The sequence below is a fragment of the Melanotaenia boesemani genome, chromosome 23 (genome assembly GCF_017639745.1).
Source record: "Melanotaenia boesemani isolate fMelBoe1 chromosome 23, fMelBoe1.pri, whole genome shotgun sequence".
Classification (NCBI taxonomy): Eukaryota; Metazoa; Chordata; class Actinopteri; order Atheriniformes; family Melanotaeniidae; genus Melanotaenia; species Melanotaenia boesemani.
This window is the reverse complement of record NC_055704.1, coordinates 21,612,877-21,638,438: the sequence shown is the minus strand read 5'-3', so window position 1 is coordinate 21,638,438 and position 25,562 is coordinate 21,612,877. Positions and strand designations below refer to the sequence as shown.

Here is a 25,562-nt window from a genome sequence, read left to right as displayed (position 1 = left end):
GAAAATGTATTAGGTGCTGCTGCTCTTACAAATACAAATGTAATGGTAAAACTGTAATTTGTTATCAGGAAGATGTCCTGTAACATTACTGCTAAGTCCAACTTATTTAATGCATATAGGCTGTACATTGTCATGTTTACTTTATTATTTTATGTGCCAGCTGTTTTGCATGTTGTGTGTGAATGCATACAAGCATTTGTGATGGTGATTATGCTGGAGAGTTCAGGTACACTGTTTTCCCCCACTGCCAGTGTGTGGCTGCAATACATAGTGCTGCTTATTTCTCTGATTGGTGCCAGAGCTCAGCATGAAGGCGGGGTAGGATTGAGTCTTTGGTGGGTGGGGGCTCCACTCCAATCAGTACATCCAGTGAGCTGGGACACACATCTCAGTTTTCTTTTTTTTTTTTTCTTCCTTTGCCTTTTTATCATCGCCTTTTCATTTTTCAGGGTGTCAAATGTACTTTTTTTCTTCTCACAGATAAGTCACATGTTGTACATGTCATGATCTGTGGGTTTTGAATCTGTTTTTGGTTTACTTTTTGATACATTTATCTTCACAGTTTTTGTTATTTCCTCATGTTGGCCTGTAATTCTTGTTTCTTTTGAAGGTTTCATCTTTTGGTTTTATTTATTACCTCTGCCACGGTGAAGGTTATGTTTTCAGTTTGTCTGTCTGTTAGCAACATTACTCAAAAAGTTATGGAGGGATTTTGATGAAATGTTCAGGAAATGTCAGAAATAGAATAAAAGAACAAGCAATTACATTTTGGGGGTGATCCGGATCACTGTCTGGATCCAGGAATTTTTTAAAGGATTCTTTACTAATCTGAGATGGGATCATTTTTTCCATTACAGCTTCTAACTCAACAGATATTACCCAGAATCACTGTGGGGAAAAAAATTACAAAATGACATCATTGTATGTTAAATAAACACCCATTCCAGATTTCAATCATTAAAGAAAATGCAAATTTCTAAAATAGCTTCGAGTATTATAGCCATTTGCTTCATCTTCTGGTATTCTGGTTAGTTTGCTCCTTGTTTGTTTAAATCAAACATGGAACCAAATCCACAGATTGTGACAGTACAGTTATGACTCCCCTTAAACTTCAACAATGACTGTTTTTTCTACCAGTAGCTGTACAGCTCTAGTTTTGAATACATTAGGCTTATATCCAGTTATGAACTTAGTAATGTTCCCTTTGCCTGCCATTTTTTAAGAAAATGAACACAGGACTGAGGAACTTTTAGACAGCTCTTAACATCTCCTCCCCTTTTTAAATTTTTAACTGACCTTTTCCATTTTGTAGAGATTGCTTCTTTCTTCTTCATCATCCTCCATATACTTCTGTTCTGTAGTAATGTATAATTACCCCACTTGCTACCCACTCATAATCTGATCCCGTTTGACTCACAGTGACTCCTCTTCTTTTTTTTTTCTTTTTCTTTTAATACTGGGAGACGTTAAGCTGTTTCTAAAAGCTAAAATAAATAGTTTTTTTTCTATCAGAGAAGTAACAATTGATTACTTTCATTGTTGCTTTTGTTCCCTCATGCTTTCTGTGAAACAAACCGTTTGAAAAATGACCTCAGGCAGCTGGTTGTGTTTTTTCTTTGCCGTGACAGTGCCACATCACATGATGAACACATCCTGGGAAATTAAACAGTATTTTCTCCTCCTCATTTGCTCTACTTTCTAGACTTCCTCCTTCGAAAATGAGATAGCAGAATTAATTAGAGAACTGACTAATACTTGAATTTAAAATGACGATTCTTACATTTTGCTGGTTTAAAAGTCATCCCATAATTCCCCTTGCTTGGCTGCTGACATTCTCTAAGAACACACACAGACACACACAAAGAAAAACCAGCAAACTTTGAGAGGTGATACAGTCCAATTTTCTAAAGGCTGAGGTCAAACTCAGTTTTAGATGGAGAAAGTGCAGATCAACATACAAACGCTGTTGGGGTTGGACACAGCTTCAGCTTTGGAAGTGTGATGGGGTACAGTATGCAAAATCCATCAATGCTGTTCGATGCATATGAGGCTGAGTGTGTGTTTTATCCTGATATTTAAAGCAGAATTGTGTCGTGCAGCAGGGAGATCAACAACACACGTTTAAGTCACCTAATATAAATATTTCCTTTCTGTTGTGTGCTGTTGACTACATTTGCTGGCAAGTCTGAGCATGTCGCACTTTTGCACCAGAATCATTGCTTCTCCCTATTGTCTCTCACACTTTATTCTAACAAAATCTTATTTTGACACTTCTTCTCAGTCTTTTTTGCATATTTATAACAGGTGAATAAAGTTGTCTGGGAATTCCCCCTCCCCACCACACCCCACACTAGTTAAATGAGAGGTGGGAGCTCCAGTGCTCTTCCCACTGTGAAATTAATATTCAGCTCCTTTTTACTTTGAGGAACATTATGGGATCACTGCCCTGTCATCACTCCTTTCTCCTTTATACTTAATCCCTTTATAGTAGGCGGACACATTAATGAACACCTTTAAGTAAATTTGTCTTGCAGCATCATGAAGTTTAAGCAATCTGATGGAAATCTTTGTTGTTGAAATATCAAAATGTTTTGTTTAAACACTTGACTTTTGCAATAAGATGCTTAGCTCTTCTCACTTTTTGTGTGTCTTTCCGAAATTATTTTATTCCCCAGTGAGGTTATTGCATGATATTTCAATCTCTGTCTTGTTCCTTATTTACTCTGTGGCCTTATGCCTTTGTCGTAGCTATGCTAATGATTGCTCTTTGCCCACATATCTGAGCACATGTCACCTAGCTGTGCAGCAGCTCCTATCCCTCTCATCATCTGGTTTGGACCTTTTATCATGTGTTGAGAGGCTGCCTGCTCTGTTCTTCCTTTCTGTCTGCATACCAGGAGATGAAGGGCAGATTGGCAAGATTGCTGTGAGGTTGCATTTCACACCACCATACTTTTTGATTGCTTAAAAGTGAACTTGAGATGAGATCTGTGACTAGATAATGTCGGGTAGCACCACCATTAATGTGTGTGTGTGTGAGCACAGTCAAATGTAAGGAAGTAAAAATTTTGATGGCATCATTGTTTTCTAGCTGTAGCGTGTTGATACTCAACATTTTATCCTCTCATTTTTCACACCGATTTTGCAATGAGCTCGTCTACAATATATTACAAAACGGAGTCACAAACAAACTTTCAGGTAATTTTAATATTTCTGTAGGTTAAAACATTTATGCTTAAAAGGTTTTCCTGTGATCTCTGTATCTTGCACTCAATACTATTTTGCTAAAATCTGTATCCACAGATTTTTTAAATCTTTTTTTAAACTTGTGTAAATGTGTGGTAGCGATGTTATTTTGTTTCTCATATACTAGGCAGTAGATCTTTTGATTGAATAGCTACAACAGTTGATGCTTTTTTTTTAGTTAGTCCCATTTCATTGTTGTAAGCATGTGTTTGCATTAGTTTTGTGTACAATGCTAAGACTGTGCAAATGACCTATGGACCACAGGGAGACTTATTTTTGCAACCACTAGCATTTCTTCCTTAATTGTTCCTCTTTGGTCTATAAACCTCCTTTCTCATTGTATAGGTGTGTATATATGTGTGTGTGTGTGTGTGTGTGTGTGGGGGTATTTTAAAGAGAGAAAGAGAGTCCTTTTTTCTGCTAGCAGTGTCAGCAGGTGAGCTGCCCTATTGGGAGAGAAGAGAGAAATCACCAAAGCATACAAATTGCTGCTCTGAGGGGAGAATCAATTAGGTGCATAGAGGCTGGAGCAGAAAAGCAAAGAGAGATGGAGAGGGGCAGGGGTCCTTGCAGAGAGATGGTGCAGAGCCATGCTGATCACCTCCTCTGAGACAATCAGAGATGCCAGTAACGCGTTACAAAGTAACGCGTTACTGTAATCTGACTACATATTTTAACAAAATATAATCTAACGCGTTAGGATGTCCTACAATGTAATCAAATTACCGTTACTCTTCATATTCGTCCTGCGTTACTTCGGCACTCCCCACTCCTTTCACATATGATTTGAAATCAAGCGCCGTGGACGAAAGTGTATTTATCTAACTCAACACACCTTCTCATTAACGGTGGTACAGAAATTTTATGTACTCGTAAGCATGCAGCTACCTTTCTTCGCTGAAACTTGACCTTTTTTAAATCGACAAACACAAATCATTCACTGCACATGACTTTAGAAAAAAATATGATATAGAAACTTATTACCCTGGTGCATGATGGGAGGTCCGCCTCTCCACTTCCCTCATCAGAACCTATTCCAAACCGAATTGATTTTTTTTTTTTTAATAAGTCCGTTACTATTTCATTATTTTCTCATGTGTAAAAGTAAAACATAATGCAGATTTGTCTTATGCTTAACGAGAGATGTTGCTTTATTTTATTGTTATTCATTTGAATTAATGTATATGATGGTAGGGAAGAAGCACTGAATGATTTACAAAGTTAATAAGAGACTGACTATGTTCATAGAAGGTGAAAAACAATTAAAAGTTACAAGTTGCAAAACATTGTAAAGTCACCATTCGTAACTAATGCACTTTCAGTAAAGTATATGCGAAAAAAAATCGATTGTCATTTTTTTGTTTGGGGGGTTTTAACTAATAAAGTAACTAGTAATCTAACTTAGTTACTTCTAAACCTTAGTAATCAGTAAAGTAACTAGATTACTTTTTAAAGAAGTAATCAGTAATCAGTGGTCAGATTACTTTTTCAAGTAATCTGTGGCATCACTGGAGACAATGCATTACTCTTCCTCCCTTTGTCCTGTTTCCCAATAACTGATTTACTGCCTTTTTAAAAGTGGTTCTATATCTTAACCTAATTTTTCCTTTCTTTACTTTTTTGGGTCTGGCTCATTTCTTCTCCAAATATAGATATCTCTGTGGTCTCAAATGTGTGGCCTCTTCACCGGTTCAACTCATTAAGTTGTTCTGTTCTAATTTGTGCCAGAAAAAATTAGAGCAAGGATCACATAATACTCACGTTTTATCCATTTGATGTTTCTATCATTGCCCAGTCACAGTTACAATGAATGTTTTCCACTTTGCTTTTTTCACTGGTTTGTTTCCTGTCTCTTTAGGTGCATGATGCCCTCCATCTTGAAAGAGGTGTAATCCTGACAGGCCAAGAGTACTGGACTGTGCCTCCGTCCCTCTCCTCACCAGTCCAACCATCAGCACAGCCATGACATCCCTCACAAGGATACGGACCTATCTTTTTGTATGCTGCTTCCTGTCCAGTTTGGTGCTTCCTGTAACATCACATACAGTGGTGCAAGCCCCACAAGCTCATAGTGCTGGCTCCCAAGTGATAACAGCGTTGCTCCCAGAGGAGGAGTACACATCATTTCATGCTGAAAACCCTGAGTGGACATTTAATCATTTAGCTGTGGACTATCGCAATGGCAATGTTTATTTGGGAGCGGTTAATCGTATATACAAACTGTCTCCTGACTTGGAGGTCCAGAAGTTCCATGTAACTGGTCCTGAAGAGGACAACCGCAAATGCTACCCGCCACGTGTTGTTCAGGCCTGCAGTGAACCACTGACACTCACCAACAATATCAACAAGATGCTTTTGATGGACTATAAGGAGAACCGGTTGCTTGCTTGTGGCAGTGTCTATCAAGGCATCTGCAAACTTCTCCGTTTAGATGACCTCTTCAAACTTGGGGAACCCTTCCACAAGAAAGAGCACTACCTCTCTGGAGTAAATGAGAGTGGTTCTGTGTTTGGTGTCATTGTTTCTTATGGCAATGCTTCTCCAGACATGCTGTTTGTAGCCACAGCAGTTGATGGCAAGCCAGAGTACTTCCCTACCATCTCTAGCCGAAAGCTGGCCAGAAACTCAGAGGAAGATGGCATGTTTGCCTATGTCTTCCATGATGAGTTTGTGGCCTCTATGATTAAGATCCCCTCAGACACCTTCACTATAATCCCAGATTTTGACATATACTACATTTATGGCTTTGCCAGTGGAAACTTTGTCTACTTTCTGACTTTGCAACCGGAAATGGGGGGTGGACCCACCAGTGGATCCTCCTCTACTGGTCGGGAACAGGTGTACACTTCCAAGATAGTCCGCCTCTGCAAGGCAGACACTGCATTCAACTCCTACGTTGAGGTGCCTATTGGATGCATTAGTGGCAATGTGGAGTACCGATTACTGGAGGCGGCCTACCTGTCAAAAGCTGGTGCTATCCTGGCACGCTCACTTGATGTGGCACCTGATGATGATGTGCTTTTTGCCATCTTTTCAAAAGGCCAGAAAAGACGTCCACGGCAGGGCTCTCAGGACTCTGCATTGTGTGTTTTCTCTCTGCGAAAGATCAATGAGAAAATCAAGGAGAGGCTGCAGTCCTGTTACAAGGGAGAGGGCACGCTGGACCTGGCCTGGCTGAAAGTCAAAGATATTCCATGCAGCAGTGCGGTGAGTACAGAGGATTCTGTTGGTTGCACCAGTTTAATGAGAGCATAGTTTAAAATGATTTGGGATTAATTTATTTACATTTTTAAGAAAACTAAACACTTAATATGATATTGTGGTGAAAAATAGCATGTTGTTACTGGAGGTTCTTAATTCTCAGTGCACAATGTACTGCACTACAAATTCCAGTGCTGTAGTTAGTACTACAACAGTATTTTTTTTCTTATGTAGAATTTATAAAAGGCTGAAACAAAACACTTTTTGTGGTGTTTCAGTTTCTTATTGAATATCTCTGGAGGAAAATTAGTTTTCACTCTTCCTGATATTACTGTAATGAGGGTGCACTGCGTGGGGGGCATTCACCAACACTATGTTCTAGGATGGGTACATGCTCCATCCCATTACAATGAGATGTTAACCATCCACTGCTTCTTTTAATCCACTCACCCTTTAAACAGTGCAGCTGAATGCTCAGCCAAATTACCATAATTCTATTCTCCATAACAGCATTACAAATTCAGTGATTCAGTTCATTTGATTTCTCACTTTGTGCACATAAAAACAAGGTTAAATAGTGTGCTACATGTTTAGGCCAGCTACCAAAGAAACCAAAGATGTTTCATTAAATTTTGTCTTTTTGTCTCATTTACATCATTAATAAAAGTGGAGAAGCTGAGGAAATAGAAAATTACTTTGATCAGAATGCATTTATCATATTTGTCTGCATGGCTAAAGGAAATAGAACATGTTCTCACCAAATGTGGGTTAAAAGGATTAAGATCACTTAGTGTGTTATAACAACTGAATAATTTAAAATTAAAGTTTTATTTGGGAGGCATGCTTTTATATTAATCATGTAACCTGTTAACTACAAGAAGTGCAGGAGTGAATACACCTATATAAAACAATTTAACTAAGAGCTTTAAGGATGATGATGATAATCATGATACTTTATTATCCTTACTTAAGTCACTCACACTCATTATTAAAATCTATAAATAAGAATCTACGAACCTATAAATGCATCTGACTAAGAAGGGGTGACTTGGTCATATTTCAGGGACATAAATTTTATCCCCTTGCTGCTCAGACCATACTGTTCTGACCTTTGTGATGCAGTATATGGAGACATTATAAAGCTGACCCTGCTTGTGTTTGATTGTGGAATCACCGTGTTTATCTATTAATCTGTCCGTGGCACAGCGCACGTGCCAGGGTGCCATTGTCTGCCGCTTGAGGGCCTGATAAATCATGCCTGGGGTGGAGCTGTCGGCAGGGAGAGGAAGTGTGTGGGAGCATACTGGGGTTAGTGCTGAAGAATGATGCCATTTCAGCATGTGCCACACCATGCGCATAAATTAGTCCCTGCTGAACAAGTCACGCTGGACCTGCAGCAGAAAGATGAGTTCTGACACAGATACACGCAGATGTACTGCTACACTGGTACAGCTTCTGTCGAACATCATGTCTTCCAAAGGCAAAGACATTTTTGACAAAGTGGCAATACAGATGATGTTTAATGACATTCTTAAGTGGTTAACTAGGATCTAGATTGGACAGACCTGGTGCTGCAATCTAATAGGGCTGGACTATATAAACCAAATTTTATATCTCTATTTTTTACCTGTATCACAGTATATGATATCTGTTTTTTTTTTTTTGTTTTTTTTGTCCAGTGATCAAAGAGACGGCAGCTAATTTACAGCCTTGAGTGCTAAATGCACTTTCATTAAGGATTAGCAGCACATGTGCATCAAAACAGTTAACTGAAATTAAACTAGCTGTTTATTAAATTAAATACTCTTAAAACAAAATTAATGAAAATACTTTTTACGTGACCATGACAAAAATAGGTGAGCAAAATGCAAAAAGAAAAGACACTTTTAACTCAAAACAAGGTATCTCAATATAATGGATATTCCCTCATTTTATATCGCATGTGATAAAGTCTTGATATATTGCCTAACCGTACAATGTAATATCTAAATGTATGTACACAATGTAATGATAAAACAATTAGATATAAATAAGGGTCATAGATTTTGTGTTATTGCTTTCAAATTTGTGTTCTGTGTTAAAGGGTTAAGTGCAAACATAACTGAAACCCTTTGGATCTCTGGGATTAATAATTTTCTTTCACATATCCTGTGGTCTATATACACTGCTTGCAAAATGTTAAGGAAATTCAACTTTTGCGTTAAATTGTACAGAAAATGTAAAACATTGATGCTGCACTGGTATTATATCATGGATGTAGGGCATTGAAGTAGAACCATTTATTAGTAAATCCTTCATCTTAAACACCACAACATAAAAATGTTGATGTATGAATAGTTTACACGTTAGGTGCCATCTCGATGTCAAAAAGAGAACAGCATGATGAAGAGGACTGTTCAATTGCAAGTTTGTTACTGAAACAGAACATTTAGTGGTCGATTCATGGTTCACTTAATCTGTTTTTGTGGTCACTCACCCTGTTGGAGACGAGTATGTTACACAATAAGAACTTTAAACACTGAAAATGTGGACATGTGCAGTAAAAAGTTTAGAGAAGGTCAAATTAAGTTCACTTGTAAAGGTTACTGTGCATTTTAGGTACATTCTTACATCATGCAAAAAACCTTATTAACCCTAACATTTCTACATAATCTTCATGTATACGTAATACAGGTTGAGAAATTTATTTGATAGTTTTTTAAAAGTGTAAAAAATATATAAAGGGTATTTATTTTTATGGACTGTATGTGACAGCATTTGCTGTTACTGCTCGTAGAAGCCAAGATGAGAAGAACTCCTGTTTTAGGGACATTCACCTTTTATCTTGTCCACTTCATTTATCTGTATCTTCTCTCTCTCATGCCATGTTCCTTGTTTCTCATCTTTTCACGCACTTTTTTCCCTCAAGCATTCAAGCACATCATATTCCGAATATGATGTGTTTTTCCTCCAATTAGGAAGAGATGAACAGTCCCAAGACTCATTAGAGTAGTCTGGTTGTATAGCCCAACATGAACACACACAAGCACACACATTTTTTATTTAGATTAAACATATTCAGGCTTGTAGACAGATCTAACCACTGTCTCTGCAACAAGAGATGACAGCTGGAACAACAATTTTTCATCACCGCACTCTGAGCAAACCTGCAGGTTTTGTGAGAATTTTTCACTTGTCAGTCCAACGACTAATGATTGCCAATATATTGCAGAAGCATATGTGTGGTACATACAGCCAGCATGAGAGAAATGAGAGGTCTGCAGATGCCGTTTTGCATCCAAGCAATCATGAAAGAGCTGGTTCTAAAAAAAAAAAAAAAAAAGAATAAAAAATAAAATCACCTTTTTCACATGATTTTTTTTTTAAACTGGGTAAAACAGCACTGTCATCTTTCTTCCTGAGCATTACCATTACTTGACCATTACCTGGTCAAGCCTAGGGCAGGATATGTCTCATCATTTTATCTTCTTAGTTTTGGTAGTTGAAATGTCTGTTGTTGGTTTATTATAATATGTCCATTGGTACTATAACAAATTTGTCCATATTTTGCTATAAAACTGTTTTATTTAGCCTTGCATAGCTTATATCAGGCCCACGTACGCTGTCATTTGTTAACACAAACAGTTAAACAGCCAATAAGATGACAGCAATACAATGCATTTAGTCATGTTGACATGGTCAAGATGAATTTTTGACATTCAAAATGAACATCAGAATTGGTAAGAAAGGGGATTTAAGTGACTTTAAACATGGCTTGGTTGTTGGTCTGAGTATTTTAGAAACTGCTGATCTGCTGGGATTTTCATTTCATTTCATTTCATTTCTACCCAACCGTCTCTAGGGTTTGCAGAGAATGGTTTAGGGGAAAAAAAGAAAATATCCAGTGAGCTGCAGTTGTCTAGACAGAAAAAAGCCTTGTTAATGTCAGGAGAATGGGCAGACTGGTTGGAGATAATAGAAAGGCAACAGTAACACAGATAACTACTTGTTACAACCAAGGTATGAAGCAGGCATGACGAATCCAGGATTTCTAGAGCCAGTGTCCTGCTGGTTTTCGATGTTTTCCTGCTGCAACACACTTTTCTCAAATAATGGGTCATCATGAGACTTGACAACAAGTTGTTGGAGCACATCAGTCAGGACACTGACCCAAGAGGTCCAGAGTTTGTGATCCCTCCTGCATGTAGAATGCCATCTTTGAACACACATGTTGAACCTTGACGCTGATGGGCCACAGCAGCAGAAGACCAAAGCCGGTGTTACCGTCAGCTAAGAACAGGAAACTGAGGCTATAATTAAAACAGGCTTACTGAAACTGAACAATAGAAGTTTGGAAAAATGTTGTCTACAGTCTCCATTTTAGCTGAAACATTCAGATGATAGTGTCAGAATTTGGAGTAAACAACATGGATCCATCCCGGCTTGTATCAGTAGTTCAGGCTAGTGGTGTGATGGTGTGGAAAATATTTTCCTGGCACACTTTGGGCCCCTTTGTACTAACTGAGTTTCATATCAACACCACAGCCTGCCTAGTTGCTGGCCATGTCCATTTTTTTATGACCACAGTGTACCACTTTCTGATGGCTACTTCCAGCAGGATAATGCACCATGTCACAAAGTTCAAATAGTCTCTAACCATGATTTCTTGAACAAGACAATGAATTCACTGTACTCCAATGGCCTCTACAGTCACCAGATTTCAATCTAATAGAGCATCTTTGAGATGTGGTGGAATGAGATATTCTCATCATGGATATGCAGCCGACAAATCTGCAGCAACTGTGTGATGCTGTCATGTTAATATGGAGCAGAAGTCTTGAATTAGTGCAGTTTTGAAGGCAAAATTATGTCCAGTCTGGTACTAACAAGGTATACCTAAGAAAGTGTCCCCTTAAAGGAAATTGCAACCCAAAATGCCTTTCAAAGCAATAATGGAACACAGTTAAGAAATAAATATATATATATATATATAGGTGCAAGGACACAAGCATTGTTTGGACCATATAAAACATTTTCTCCCACCAGACCTTTGATGCCGTACAGCATCTTCAAGAGGCTTTCAGTCATAGTGAGAGACATGCAAAGAGGGAGGAAAAGAGAAGAAAAAAGGAATGTACAACAGAAAGGGTGTGAGGATGGATGGAAGGAAAGAGTGTGTGAATAATGGGGGTGAGGAGGGGGTGTGCGTCCCCTTTTCCCCCCAAATGGCCATGCTTGGCTGAGCCACATAATGCGTGCTCAACAGTATAAGTCTGCAAAGGGCTTGTGTCCATAGATCATTGTGAAGTGGCATGTGACCTATAAAAAAAACGCTGCCTGTTCCCTCCATGTTCACTGTGTCAGCAGAAAAAACAGAACAACAAAACAGCAGGATTGCAATAAATTCACTCGCTGCTCTCTTCTCTCATCCTTGATTCATTGCTCGCATCCTTTGCCACTCTTCCTCTCTTTGCCTGTCTTTTTCTTCATGATCATATAAAAATGCTTGCTGCCATCACTTCCTCTCACTGCCGTTCACCAATCTCCTTCATTTTCCCGTACAATACGTTCTGAAGGTGCAGAGTGAAGTACCCCTTCCAGGAAATTACAAGGTCGCTTGCAAGTCTCTGACAAACTATGGCCATCCCCTCATCCCTTCTGCTAATGATCATTAATTACATGTCATTAATTGACATGCCATGGGCTATACTTTCACATTTGTTATGTGCTATCGACTTCACATTCTGAATTCACTCCAATTAATTAGATTATTCTACTCGGCCGCTGCTGTTTCTTTGAGCCTTTTGCTTGATCTTTCTCGCTGTCCCCCAACATGTGCTCATCCCTCCATTTCATCCTTCACTTGAAAGAAACTCTTCCACTATTACATTCTCTGTCTTTTCCCTCATGTTATTGACATTCTTTATTCTGTTTTGTGCTGTGTTAGACCAGCTTTTAAATAATTTCTCCTGTGCTGGTCATCACCATCCCTTCTCTGGCTGATCCCAGAGTTTAATCTGTGACTTTTGTGGTGGCTGTTGCTGATGAGTCAGTCTAGGTCACATCCTCAGGAAGGGAAAGGCTAGCAGATTCATTAAGGACATCCAGACTATCTCCCTCCTCCACTTCACCCTACTCCATCCACATATCCGCTATTCAGCTTGCTGGCTGGCATGCTAATTAAATCTCCATACATGATACCACTTGCTAAAGGTCAGAATCCATCACAATATCATTATTCTGTGATTAAACAAGTGTCTCCTTCCTTCATCATATTTCATGCTGGTTGGCCTGTGCCTGAAAACTGTGCAAACCTCAGTTATTCACCCTCTTGTTTTTGCTTATTATCCCCCTAATTGTCACAATTTGGTATCAACCTCAGTTTTGGGTTCTTTGTTTGGTATGCTTTCTGTACAAAGGGAAGAAGGGAGGAAAAACTGGTAATTAAAAAAACAAACAAAAAAAACAAAAACAAACAAAAACAAACCAGTGACTATTTCAAAGCAATTTGAAATGCAGTTAATAGAATAAAAACAATGTTTTTATTCAAGGCCAACATATTTAAAGTTAAATTCCTGATTATGCTTGTGATTTTGGCTATTATAAAATGCAGTAATGCTTCCTTTTCTCAATTTTTTTATTGACACCGAGGACACTATTGTTCCTCAAAAGAACATTTATAAGATTGTCAAGTCTTAAAATGATCCAATAGGATGTTTAATTTTAATAGCTTTCAATACAACTCATAGTATGATCCTGTACAACACTGGTTTGCAAGCATCAATAGGAAACTTACTCATTGTACCGTTTCCACATCATATTAAGTTTATTGAGTTTATATTTTAACAAGCCATAGATTCATGAGGAGGAGGGAAGGCGGAGGAGGACGGTACAGTTACATACAGCACTTTGAACCACAGGGCTTTATGTAATCGACACCCATTCCTCCAAAAACATATCAATACCTAACTAAAACACTTTTGTCATGTCCTGGTTGCCTGGGACAATGACATAGCTTTGGTAGGGTAAGAAAACAATCATGATTTATGTTAACAGGCCTTTTTTTACATTGACTGTCCCCTTGATTTATTTCATTGGTTACATGTAAAAACAACATAATAGGAATAAACTATCACTTCAAGGTTGGCTTTGGATTCTAATTTCACTTGGGATGGTTAGAAAAGGATCATAGTTAGGACTAGAATTTATTCTTATAGTGCAACCATCAACATCACTGACCCTTCACATGCAGATGCTCTCACAACCACTGAAGGTGTCATATTCTGCCTAGGCCTATCATCACGATATGGGATAAATTAAATGTGATTTTTCTAACATATATTGGAATTTGGTTCCTCTCTGAGTTGCCACCTTACTGTGATGGAGGAGTTTGCACATACTGATGATCCTAGGAGCTATGTTGTCTGGGGCTTTATGGGTCACCCATGGCAAACAGGTCTCTAGAGGAGGGGTGGAGATGGGGGGCTGCTGACCTCGACTCGGGATGTTGTGGGTCGGTGGAGGGAATACCTCGAAGACCTCCTCTTCCCACCGACACATCTTCGGACGTTGGGACCCTGATGTGGGCTCTCCTATCTCTGAGGCTAAGATATCTGAGGTGATTAAAAAGACTCCTGAGTGGCAGGGCCCGGGGGTGGATGAGATCCGCCCGGAGTTTCTTAAGGCTCTGGATGCAGTAAGGCTGTCTTGGCTGACACCCCTCCGCAGCATCATGTGGACATCGGGGACAGTTGCCTGGACTGACAGACTGGGGTGATGGTCCCCCTCCTCCAAAAAGAGGGACTGGAAGGTGTGCTCCAACTACAGGGGGATCACACTCATCAGCCTCCCTGGTGAGGTCTATTCAGGGGTGCTGGTGTGGAGAGTCCGTCGGATCGTCGAACCTCGGATTGAGGAGGAGCAGTGTGGTTTTCCTTCCAGTCGTGGAACAGTGGACCAGCTCTACACTCTCTTCAGGGTCTTGGAGGGGGCATAGGAGTTTGCTCAACTTGAAGCAGCCATTTGACCATGTCCCCCAGGGGCTCATGTGTGGGGTGCTGCGGGAGTATGGAGTGCCGGGCCCCCTTGTACGAGCAGCCCGGTCCCTGTATGACTGGTGCCAGAGCTTGGTCCAACAATAGTAGTCCGGCAGTAAATCAGATTTGTTTCCAGTGAGGGTTGGACTCTGCCGAGGCTGCCCTTTGTCACCTATTCTAAAAATAACTTTTATAGACAGAATTTCTAGGCACGGCCGAGGCGTTGAGGGAATCTGGTTTGGTGGTCTCAGGATTGGGTCTCTGCTCTTTGCATATGATGATCTGTTGGCTTCATCTTCAGCTCTTACCGGAGCGATTCGCAGCTGAGTGTGAAGTGGCTGGGATGAGAATCAGCATCTCCAAATCTGAGACCATGGTCCTTAGCCAGAAAAGAGTGGAATGCCTTCTCCGGGTTGGCAATGAGGTCCTGCCCCAAGCGGAGGAGTTCATGTATCTCGGTGTCTTGTTCAAGAGTGAGGGAAGGATGGAGCAGGAGATCAACAGGTGGATTGGTGCGGCGTCTGTAGTGATGCAGACTCTGCATCGGTCTGTCATGGTGAAGAAGAAGCTGAGCCAAAAAGCAAAGCTCTCGATTAACCAGTCAATCTACATTCCTACCCTCATCTATGGTCATGAGCTGCGGGTAGTGACCGAAAGAACGAGATTGCAAATTCAAGCGGCCGAAATGAGTTTTCTCTGCAGGGTCACTGGGCTCTCCCTTAGAGATAGGGTGAGAAGCTCGGTGATCCGGGAGGGGCTCAGAGAAGAGTCGCTGCTCCTCTGCATCGAGAGGAGCCAGATGAGGTGGCTCCGGCATCTGGTCAGGGCATGTCCCTTTGGGAAGAGACCCCGGGGAAGACCCAAGACACGCTGGAACAGCTACATCTCTTTGCTGGCCTGGGAACACCTCAGGATCCCCCTGGACGAGCTGGTGAATGTGGCTGGGGAGAGGGAAGTCTGGGTTTCTGTTCTTAGGCAACTGCCCCCCCCCCCCCCGACCTGACCCTGGATAAGTGGCAGAAAAAAGATGGATTGCAGTTTGGGTTGTGATGTAATCTTTTGAATTCCAACTTCCATTCAGTGTTTATTCAGATATATATATTTTTAAATGAGATGGAGATTGCTTCTCTATATTCCAAGACAAGGAAGCAAAGCTGAGATATAAACGGCTTCACTTACCAACTGCAAGATGCAAGCTGTGGCTGAAGGTGACATTTCCTCTAGAGCAGGTCTATACTTTGTTCTTGTAGTAAAAACTAAACAGTCTTGTGTTTTTTAGCTAATTTACACCACAGCACATCATGTTTCTCCACATGATTTCTGTTTTGCACACGCTGAGTTTTGCCCCAGTGTCGCACACAAACGTTTGCACATGCAGACAGGCACACTCCAACCAGTGGAGATGCATTTGGGAAAATATGTTACTTTAGTCACCTGAAAATCAGACAGAAATCAGTGTTTTTATTAAATCTACCAGGGAGATGAAGGTGGAAACACTCGTGATGCTGAGAACTTTACTTTATTTCTATTATGGAGATGCAGCTGAACAAGCTGAATCCATTGTCACTTTAGTCATTTTTAAATCATACTGCATCCTAAATGGATCCATTATTTTTTATAGATTTTGGATGCGAAGCCCATCTGATAACATTGAGCTACTCACACTTTTTCTGTAGTTTTACACAAACAAAGAGTTACTCTGTCCTTTCTGTGCTTTCTGTACTGTCAGGTGGCATGTAACACATGCCACACACATAAATTAACCATGTCGCATTACGATTTGCTAATTGGAACATTTTAAATTGCAATTTCAATTTAACAACAATTAATCATTCAGTCTAAATTCTGCCTGCATGAAAACACACCACACAGGAATGTTTTATTGAGGGTGGTGTTGTTCAATAGCTCCATAAAACTAAATTGTCTATTTCTGAGCATGTGGAAATAAAGCACAATTAAAAAATGTAACTGGAGCATGTTTTGGACAACAGCTCTTCCATCAAAATCTTCATTGCAGACCTCACCTTGCACTCTACTTTTCCTTTAGTTGCACCTCTAAAATTTTATACAGAATCTCATGAACTGAAGACCACAAGTTAAATGGATGCATTCATAGCTTAATTGCCTAAGCCATATTTTAAGGTTTTATAGGCAATGATTTACAGTCAGTCAGCAAAATTATAAGAGTACACTTACCAAGATATCACAATTTAGCCAAAATATGACTTAGGTAATTAAGCCATAAGGGTAACGATATTTGTATTTAAAAAGTAAATTGTACGTTGTGTAAAGAGTCATTTGGAAAGTTATTATTGTTTAGTTTTTCTTACTGGTAAATGCAGCCTACGGTATAACTTTCAGTTTAATTCAATAGCTTAAGGACTAGCTTGATGAATCTTATCAGTTGTGCATTTTACTAAAAAGATTTTGAAGCATGGTATTATTAAACTGCATAGATTATTAAACTTTAGATTAGACTGTATTACACTCCTCAGTGAGACTTCTCCCCATTACCCCACCACTGCACCCATACAAATGGTTATGAGTTAAAATGTGAACTCTCTTTGGCTGCTAACACATGCTGACTTGCTCAGTTTTATTTGAGTTTTGGGTGAAATAATTATCTCCTTTAGTAATATTTCCAGTAGGAAAAATGATAGATTTTTCTGCCAGTACATGGAGAGGAAAACATGGATTAGAAAGATATCGGTTAACATCTTTCTCCTCATAAAATTCAGCTCAACTTTCAGATCTTAGTTTGATTTCTGAATTTCCAATTTTCTTCATCTTTATCCCCTAAACTCCTCATTTAGCCTCTGGTATATTTTTATTTCTTGTGGATCAGCTGTATTTATGCCTTAGTTTAGCTCCAAAACTGTCATGCTGTTTTGTTAGATTGATTTTTTTTATTTTTTATTTTCTAAAGCTAACCCAAAGGAATGAAAAAGAAAAACAGAACCTAAAGGAATATATAAATAATCAACTTTGTTTCACCCCTATTAAAGTGTGTCCTGCATAATTTACTCCTAAACACCAATAATGTTTTCAATTTGAAGCATGTTTCACATTTGTGTAAATATTAGTTTCATAAACTCCTGTCATTTTGACTTTTGTATTCTATAACTGTGTCGAACTGCCAAGATGATGGCACATCTTCCGTGAGATGACATCACTGTCAGCCACAGAGACATCCCTGTGTGTTCCCATATCTATCGGTATATATTCTCTCTTTCCTCAGTCCTAATCATTGTGACTGTTTTTCAAAAACAGTCCCCAGGGCACCGTACAAAGGGAAAGTTAAATCTACTTGGTGACAGCTCTTGTGCTCCACATTGACACTTGTGCATTCAGACTGAATTTTGAGCATGATTCAGTTAGTGCTGAGAAAAGAAAACCGTGAGGAAAAAACCCCAAACTTTCTATATGGGTTGTTGGTACCTTACAAAGCAGCAAATGGGAGGAAATCCCTCATTCAGAAACTGGTTCCTATGATTCCATCTTGTATATTGCACATTTGTGAAGAAAAATCCAACTTTTCGGTTTAATTCAATTTTCCCAATTTTCTCACAACAACTGTTGCTTTTTTTAGATGGTACAGCTTATGTTCCCATCCCACTGAACTTAAGTTATTACATTTGTGGATCATTACTGCTCACATCCACATATTGAGCTCTCTTGTCCACCATTTATCTTGGGGTCCACTGTCTGACATTTTCTGCCCTGGACAGAAGAAAATTTAGAAGCTGGATTTGGGATCTGTTCTGCTCATGCCTTTTCTACCCAAAAACAGACCATGAGTATATGAGGAGCTAATATATTCTGCGTAAGGGTCACCTTTACTGAAACTACCACAATGCAGATAAAGGGAAAATTTCAGAGGAGGTGGTGAATATGACGGTTCTGTTGATTGAGTCATGCAGATTAGCAGAAGTATGAAAATGGCAAACAGCTAAAAGGCAGAATATTGGTCATTGCATTAGCTTAATAAGCACGACTGAAACAATTAGTGTGTTTTATTCCAGGATTTAGTTTCACAGAAGCATTGTCTCTGGGCAGAGTAACATGCCATGTAGACAACGGGTTTAATCACAGTCTTTATATTGTAACATTTAGTTAGACTTTTTGGTAGGTGTTATGGTGTAGGGCATGAAGCTGCACAGTACGATTTGTACAGATCGAACATAGAAATAAAAATATCTAACCTTTTGTCTGTACTAAAAGATCCATTATAGCAGACATGGATTGTACCAATAACCAGTGTCCTGGCAGGTTACTTTTTAGCCCTGTCTTATACAAAAATAAGGCATAGAGATTAATTCTTAGTAATCTCTTTGTTTCAATTAAAATGTAAGTCTGTATCATAACCAATATGTGTTTATACTTATATTAATGTCTGTTAATAAGAGAACAGGGATTAGCACTGGTTGTTAACACATTTAAACAATAATTATGTAGATACTGTAGTTGTGCCAAATCCAAATAGAGGGAAGTTTTTACGTTTTTAATCATTTGGACATTTTCATCCACAAAGAACCATCGTTTTGGGAGCCAAAAACACTTTTTTTTTTTTTTTTTTTTTTTGTAAACCAGGTCCTACAATGAATAATTCTAAAAACACCTTGGTTTAATTTTCATTTACAACCATATATATTTTTACTGAACCGATGCCATTGCCTGACCTCTCCTTAATCCACACATGCCCACCTTGCCAACAGCCACAGTAATGGTGGATTACAGTGTTGAGTACAAGATTATGCACATGCTCCATGTCTTATTCTTTGTTTTTGGTGTATTTCTATGGTAGCATTCCAGTGCCTTTCATATACCCACTGCATTTTCAGTGGTTTTATGTAGATGCATACAAAACATACAATACAATTTTTTTTCTTTACAGAAAACTTTTTTTTTTTTTTTTTTTTTTTTAAAAAATTGTGGTGGTGGTAGCCTTACAGTCAGAGGATAACTATAAATCAACAAAGGTTGTTGCTGATGTCGGATAGCATTGGAACATACAAATGTAGTCTGGTTTTAATTTTGCACCACCCCGATTATTCCTAGAGCAATTTTTTTTTATTTTTTTTTTTTACTTTAATTTGAGAGCTTATGTTTCAAAGCTTCATTTCAGCCCAACTGAGTCAAAATACATCTGGACAAATCTACAGTTTGACATCCTATTTCAGTTTTTGTTTGAGTCTCTTGTTGAGGGGGAATAAAAACTAAACAAAAACACTTGAGGGGGGAAAAAAGAGCTTTTTGTCTACAAGACATGATTCTTTTTAAATGATTAGAATCAGCTTAATGTAGTTCCTCAGCCCCCCATCAGTGAGAACTAAAAACCATTTGGTTATCTTGATGTGGCTATTTAACTGAAACAAATTAAAATACTGTTTGTTACTTCACAATGACTCAATTTTGTCGGAAAACTCACACAGGCAGTGTTTTATGAAGGCAAAATGGAATGTTGACATATTTTAAAATAAATATGCAACCCAGTTAGTCATGTGGGTCATGACAAGATTCTGTAGTGTCTCCAGACATCTTGGCAGGTTAGTCATTTAGTGAACAGCAGGGCAAGAGGAAATCCTGGATTTCTAAGTAGCTAACTACACAGGGCATAATAATCTAACATTTTCTTTTTGTAAGAGGTTTTGCACTATCATAAATAATTCTGCAACAAAACAACCCAATCAACAAATTATTAATTATGTCATAAAGATCTGATTATGCTAAATTAGAGTACTAAAAGGGCTTGTGAAAGCAAGACATTAAAAATGCCACAGGGAGTGTAATGATTGCCATTTTTTTTTTCTTTTCTTATTTTGGTATACCCAACAGTTGAGCTGTGACATGAAGTAAAATGTGTCTGTGGTCTAAAATTTGGCATTAAGTTTGTGAACTTGCAGCCAATGGAATGGGCCATAACAACAGTGCAAGCTCAGATTAGGCCTTACATCAGAGAACGTGGAGAGCAGATCTCTTTCGGTCCCCCACTAATCGCATTGAGCAACTCTAGCTTTCGTGCGCCCACTGCCCCCTCTCTTTTTCCTCAGTCTGTATCTGCTGATCCCTCTGCATAGTCCAGAAGAGAGCTCTCTTTGTGCTGGTGCTGGCAGGCAGACACAAGCAAAGAGATGGATACGGCTGAGAGTGACCTGATTCTGCCTCAGTGCCTGGCCTCTGCCCAAACACAGAGTCGCTGCTCTCCTGTGCCTATGTCTTTAGGGTTGGACCCTCCATGTTTCTCCTGTGTTCTACACTGTAGGATATTTATCTTTTAGACTTGAACAAATAAATGAGATAGAAAATATTTGAGTTTCTTCTCTATTATTAATCCAGCTGCTAACACAGTTTTGCATGAATAAAGTAATTGTACTTTTTCTAGAAATGCAATAAGAGTGTCATTCTGGGTTATTTATTTTTTTTACTTTACCACTTTGATTTAATAACAAAACCAAGATAGATAAAAGAGAGTACATTATCAACAGTGTTTAATTTATGCCTACTGAAGGAAGTAATTTACTTTCAGCACTAGTACCTCCGAACCAGGCACCATCGTAGGACAGGAAATGGGGAAAAAGTAACCTCCAGGAATGAAAATGCATTAAGCAGGTGGGCTGAGAGAAAGAAAATGGGCAGAAAAGATGATGGACGCAATGACAGCAGTGCCTCACTGGCAGAAAGTGTCAAGGGCTATGTTGATATTATTTCATATTCTGACTAGAGACGTCTTTGGCATCTTAACTATAAATTTCATGTTTCGATGGTGGCATAATGAAAATGTGTCTGCTTCCTGAAAAGCCTGACAGACAAAGTATATTACATTAGACTGAACAACTGAGGACAGAGATATGGTGACTGGCAACCAGCAGAAATAATACAGCATGTGTCAGTGGCAGATAGATATTTTCTCACATAAAATATCATATTTTTTACTTTCACAGATGCAAAGAATTGATGGCAACATTAAGCTGGTGTTTTTAAGTCGTATAAACAACTAACAAGATTAAATAGATAAATTCCACTATACTGGTTTCTGTAGAAACCTGAGGTGGGGGGGGACCTTGCTTCTCATTGGCAAACCATTATTCTAGTAGCGGAGTAACACATGACTTGAAAGACAGAGTGTTTTCCTGACTGCATCTTATTTTTGAAAAGGTCACTAGGAGAGGCATTGAAAGAGTCTGGAACTGGAGATTTTGCCTAATTTAGTATTTTTGTTTGTCCTTGGATGTTAATTTATGTTCACTCTCTTTAGCATTGCAGTCATCATTGGTGGCTTTTTCTCCTTTCCATCCTCATCTCAACCTGTCAACCATATGACCTCCTCTTGACCCATATTTGGGCCATCTGCATTGATCATTCACTCCACTTTACATGACCTCATGCTGTAGCCTCGAGCTCATGTCCTAGACCAGCCATCTTCCATTTGTGTAATGAAAGCAGACCCCATATTTTCTGTGTCTTGGTGTGAGGGCTTTGATGACGATGGCCTATAGTGATAGGCTGAGTAGAGACTATGCACTTACACAATTTATAAAGAGCCCTAAGGGTGCGTGTCCAGGAAGAAAAATGGAAAATAAAACAGACAAAATGACTTGTGGCCACAGAACATCACATCTCAAGCATTTTAAACCACAAGACAGATGTAGCCTTTTTAATGCATCCATATTGTACTCACCCTGCATGTTCCTTTTTGATTTTTTTAACCATCATTTAGATTTTGTGCTGGGTTCATAATTGACTGTTGCAGAACTGAACATACCCAGTTATAAGGGGGCAAATACAGTATAGTTGATAATGCTTTGTAGAAGTCTTATTTAAGTATTTACATCAGTCCTCAAGGTATTTATCACATCAACATAGTATAGTGTGGATTCATTGACTTCACTGCAAATAAGTTGAGATGGTTTCTGTCCTTTTTAAAGATTGTGCAGTCATTGTCACCTTCCAAGACATTTCTCTACACAGGAACCCACCACATCTTTAAGCTATTAATCAAGCGGTACCTGCTCCAGTCTGAAACTGTTTCAAATTCATCCACGCGCCTTGAATAATGACCAATCCCCAGCACCATTATTCTCTTATCAGAGACCATAAGTCATTCTGCCAACTGTGTTTGGTAGGAATATGCCCTCTGACAGGACCAAACACCTGCATGCAAACACAAAATTTGAGTCAGACAGAAAGCATTAGGCACAAATATTTGTATATAATTATAAAATAAACACACATCACACTGAAAACATGATGGATGATACAAATGATGGCATAACTCCTTTAAGAGCTGTCTGTAATTTAGTTTTATGTCTGTTGAATTCTTTGGTTATTTACCTCATAGTTCTCTGATAGTGCAGCCCTTCCTATTTTAGTCAGTTCACTTTGAATCACTTCACATAGAATATCTTGCTGTAGTAGCATTTCTGCAATTTCTGTTGCATTGGGTGGACTGTGGGGAATTGTGCCTGACAGAGCAGCCTCTGGCGTTGTTAAAGTACTAGTGCCCGACTGCGGTCTTCTTCCATCTTCATCCCCCTCCTGCATACTTCAATATTTGCTGTATTTTGCATGCAGACCCATCAATGAACTTTCAATCTGATGTAATTTCTTGCTTCTCTGCTGAAATGGTGCCCTTTGCCTTAAATGTTATAGGCTTTTTTAAGCCTGATTTAAAAAAAGAAGAAAAAAAAAACCTAAATCATATTTGTTTTTGTTTTTCTCTCCCCATTGCAGCTTTTGACCATCGACGATGACTTTTGTGGCCTCGACATGAATGCACCATTGGGTGTGTCTGAGATGGTGCGTGGCAAGCCTCTCTTTTCTGATGCTGTTGACAAAATGACCTCTGTCATTGCGTACGTTTACAAGAACCACTCACTGGTCTTCGTGGGGACAAAAGGTGGACGAGTCAAGAAGGTAAGGAGGAGAATTATATTGGAGGAAGTTTAATTGATGGAGGCAGAGATTTGGTTTCTCTCCTTTGGTCCATGGACTAAGGGCTGGGAATTGGGACTGCTGGCTTGGAGGATGGATAGTAGTAGTAAGGCAGATTGACTTTCAGGCAAATCAGCTGAGTTGGCTGTATCTGCTGCAGGAAGGTGCGTGTCTGTGCATGAGAGAGAGGGAGACTGAATGGAAGAAGAGTAAGTCCTTTAGTGTGGGAGAAAATGTGTGTGTGTGGGTAAGGGGATCAGGAAAACTCCTTAGGGGGTTTATTCAGAAAACCAAGCCTATCTGATATCTTTCAACATCCTCCTCATCCACTGCACCATATATCACACACGAACTTGTATACGGCCAGTATCAGGCGTATCCTTGATACTTTTCCTTTACTTTGGACTGGTCTAAAATCCAGAGCCCTGGGGGCAGATTGTAGCATACATCAGCATGTTGCAGAACTTGCCAGACAGCACAGATCAGCATGTTGCAGAATCGATTACAAAAAGTTTCTCATCTCTTTCTTGAGGCAAATTAAAGGATCAGAATAGGCTGTGCATAATTTATTTATGTAACTGTATAGTAGAGTAATACACAACTACAATAAACTACATGAGTTACATTTGTTGATGATTAAGCATCTTGTGTAATACTGAGTCTGTTCAGCCATTTTCAGAAACAGTGATCGCTTTGAGGCCTCTTTCAAACAGATACATTTTTTTTGCAGCTGGTCATGATTTTCATGGCATATGTAAACGTCTTTGACCATCAGTGTCTCTTCCTTAAAGCATGTCACACTGTTACAACAGAGCCCTTGGCTAAACAAGATTTGTCCCCTCAGAGTTAAGCAGTACTGGATAAGCTGGGTTTTGGAGTGTTGTAGCTTCCACTTTAGACTCCCTTCATGCCCCTGTGCCCTCGTGCGTGTGTGTATGTGTGTGTGTCAGCCCTCTTCAGAACTAATGGGATGATGCACTGCTGCTAGGTGTGATAGAACTTGGCAGCCCCTCTGTACTTTTACCATGTTTTCTCACACAGGCACACACACATACTGTAGGGCCATGTCTGAAACTAATTCAGGATGCGGCTTGGCCGGGGGAACACAACATAATACAGAGTATAGAATAGGAAAAATTACATGGAGACTGAGGGAAGCAGAGGAGGGTTGAGCTGGAGGGGGGAGATTGGATAGAGATGGGCTATATTGAAGTAATGTAAGCTATGAGGGAAGGAAAAGAGATGCCAGATGATGGTAAAAGGAGATAAAGTTGTCACTGAGAACTCGCAAACACATTTACAGCGTTCAGGGATGTTGCTTTTTTATTATTGGCCCTTTTCTTGTTTGTTGGGGCTGCAATTTTCCCTGGGGTAATGACAATTTAGGCAGATGTTTCAGATGGAAGATATGTTATCATATTTAATACCTACTGCTTGTGTATATTTGGAAGTTGATTTTAAAGTTAAACATAACAAGCTGTTTAGGCTTTCTGAATATTATTTCTTCTGAAAACAAAGAGTTTTCCTCCAGGTTATTTTCTTGCTTTACATAACTCCCTTTGGCCTCTACCTCAAAAACATATTCACAGTAATACAGAATATTACATGTTCTGCAACACATATCTTACCACCACCCAATGTTGTCATGAAATAATGAATGTGGGTAATAAGACATCCTTTTGAACAGATGTAATAGGATTTTATTTTATTTCTTATTATTAGGATTTGGTTCTTTAACATGATGCACTTTCAGCTGCTGTTACATAAGTCACTTCATGCCAATAATTCCAGGGACTTGATAGTTTTCAGGAAAAGTGACTTATTAACTTTTGTGTTTTTTATTCTCAACGACAATAACCACAAATTATATTTCTTTTTTTAAAGTCACAAAGCTTAGATCATATCTACTTTTGTTAATTTGCAAGAGACAATTCTCAGGTAAGACATTCAGTAACGTCTGCCAAAACACTAATTTTGTTTTTTTTTAAACATAGAGCTGAGTAAACCCATTGTACTGCAGCAACTTGTGTATATAAGCTTTGAGTGATTTGATAATAAAAGCTGTGAGTTCTGCAATAGATTGAGAACCATTTGTTTTTCTTCATGATTTACACAGACTACTGGCAACATCCGTTCTCTAGGGTTTTGCTATTGTCCTCATTTAAACTC

The 25,562-nt window shown here is 39.0% G+C and overlaps 1 protein-coding gene across 4 annotated transcripts in view; it reads left to right on the top strand.

Annotated features, from left to right (window-relative positions):
• Positions 1–25,562, top strand: part of plxna4 (plexin A4) — a 248,207-nt gene that overhangs the window by 18,654 nt on the left and 203,991 nt on the right. For all 4 annotated transcript variants that reach the window (XM_041977658.1, XM_041977657.1, XM_041977659.1 and 1 more), the window contains exons 2-3: positions 5,105–6,453; positions 23,193–23,375. In XM_041977658.1, coding sequence (XP_041833592.1) covers positions 5,209–6,453; positions 23,193–23,375 — 1,428 coding nt within the window. In that variant the 5' untranslated portion in view covers positions 5,105–5,208. The remainder of the gene's footprint in view (positions 1–5,104; positions 6,454–23,192; positions 23,376–25,562) is intronic.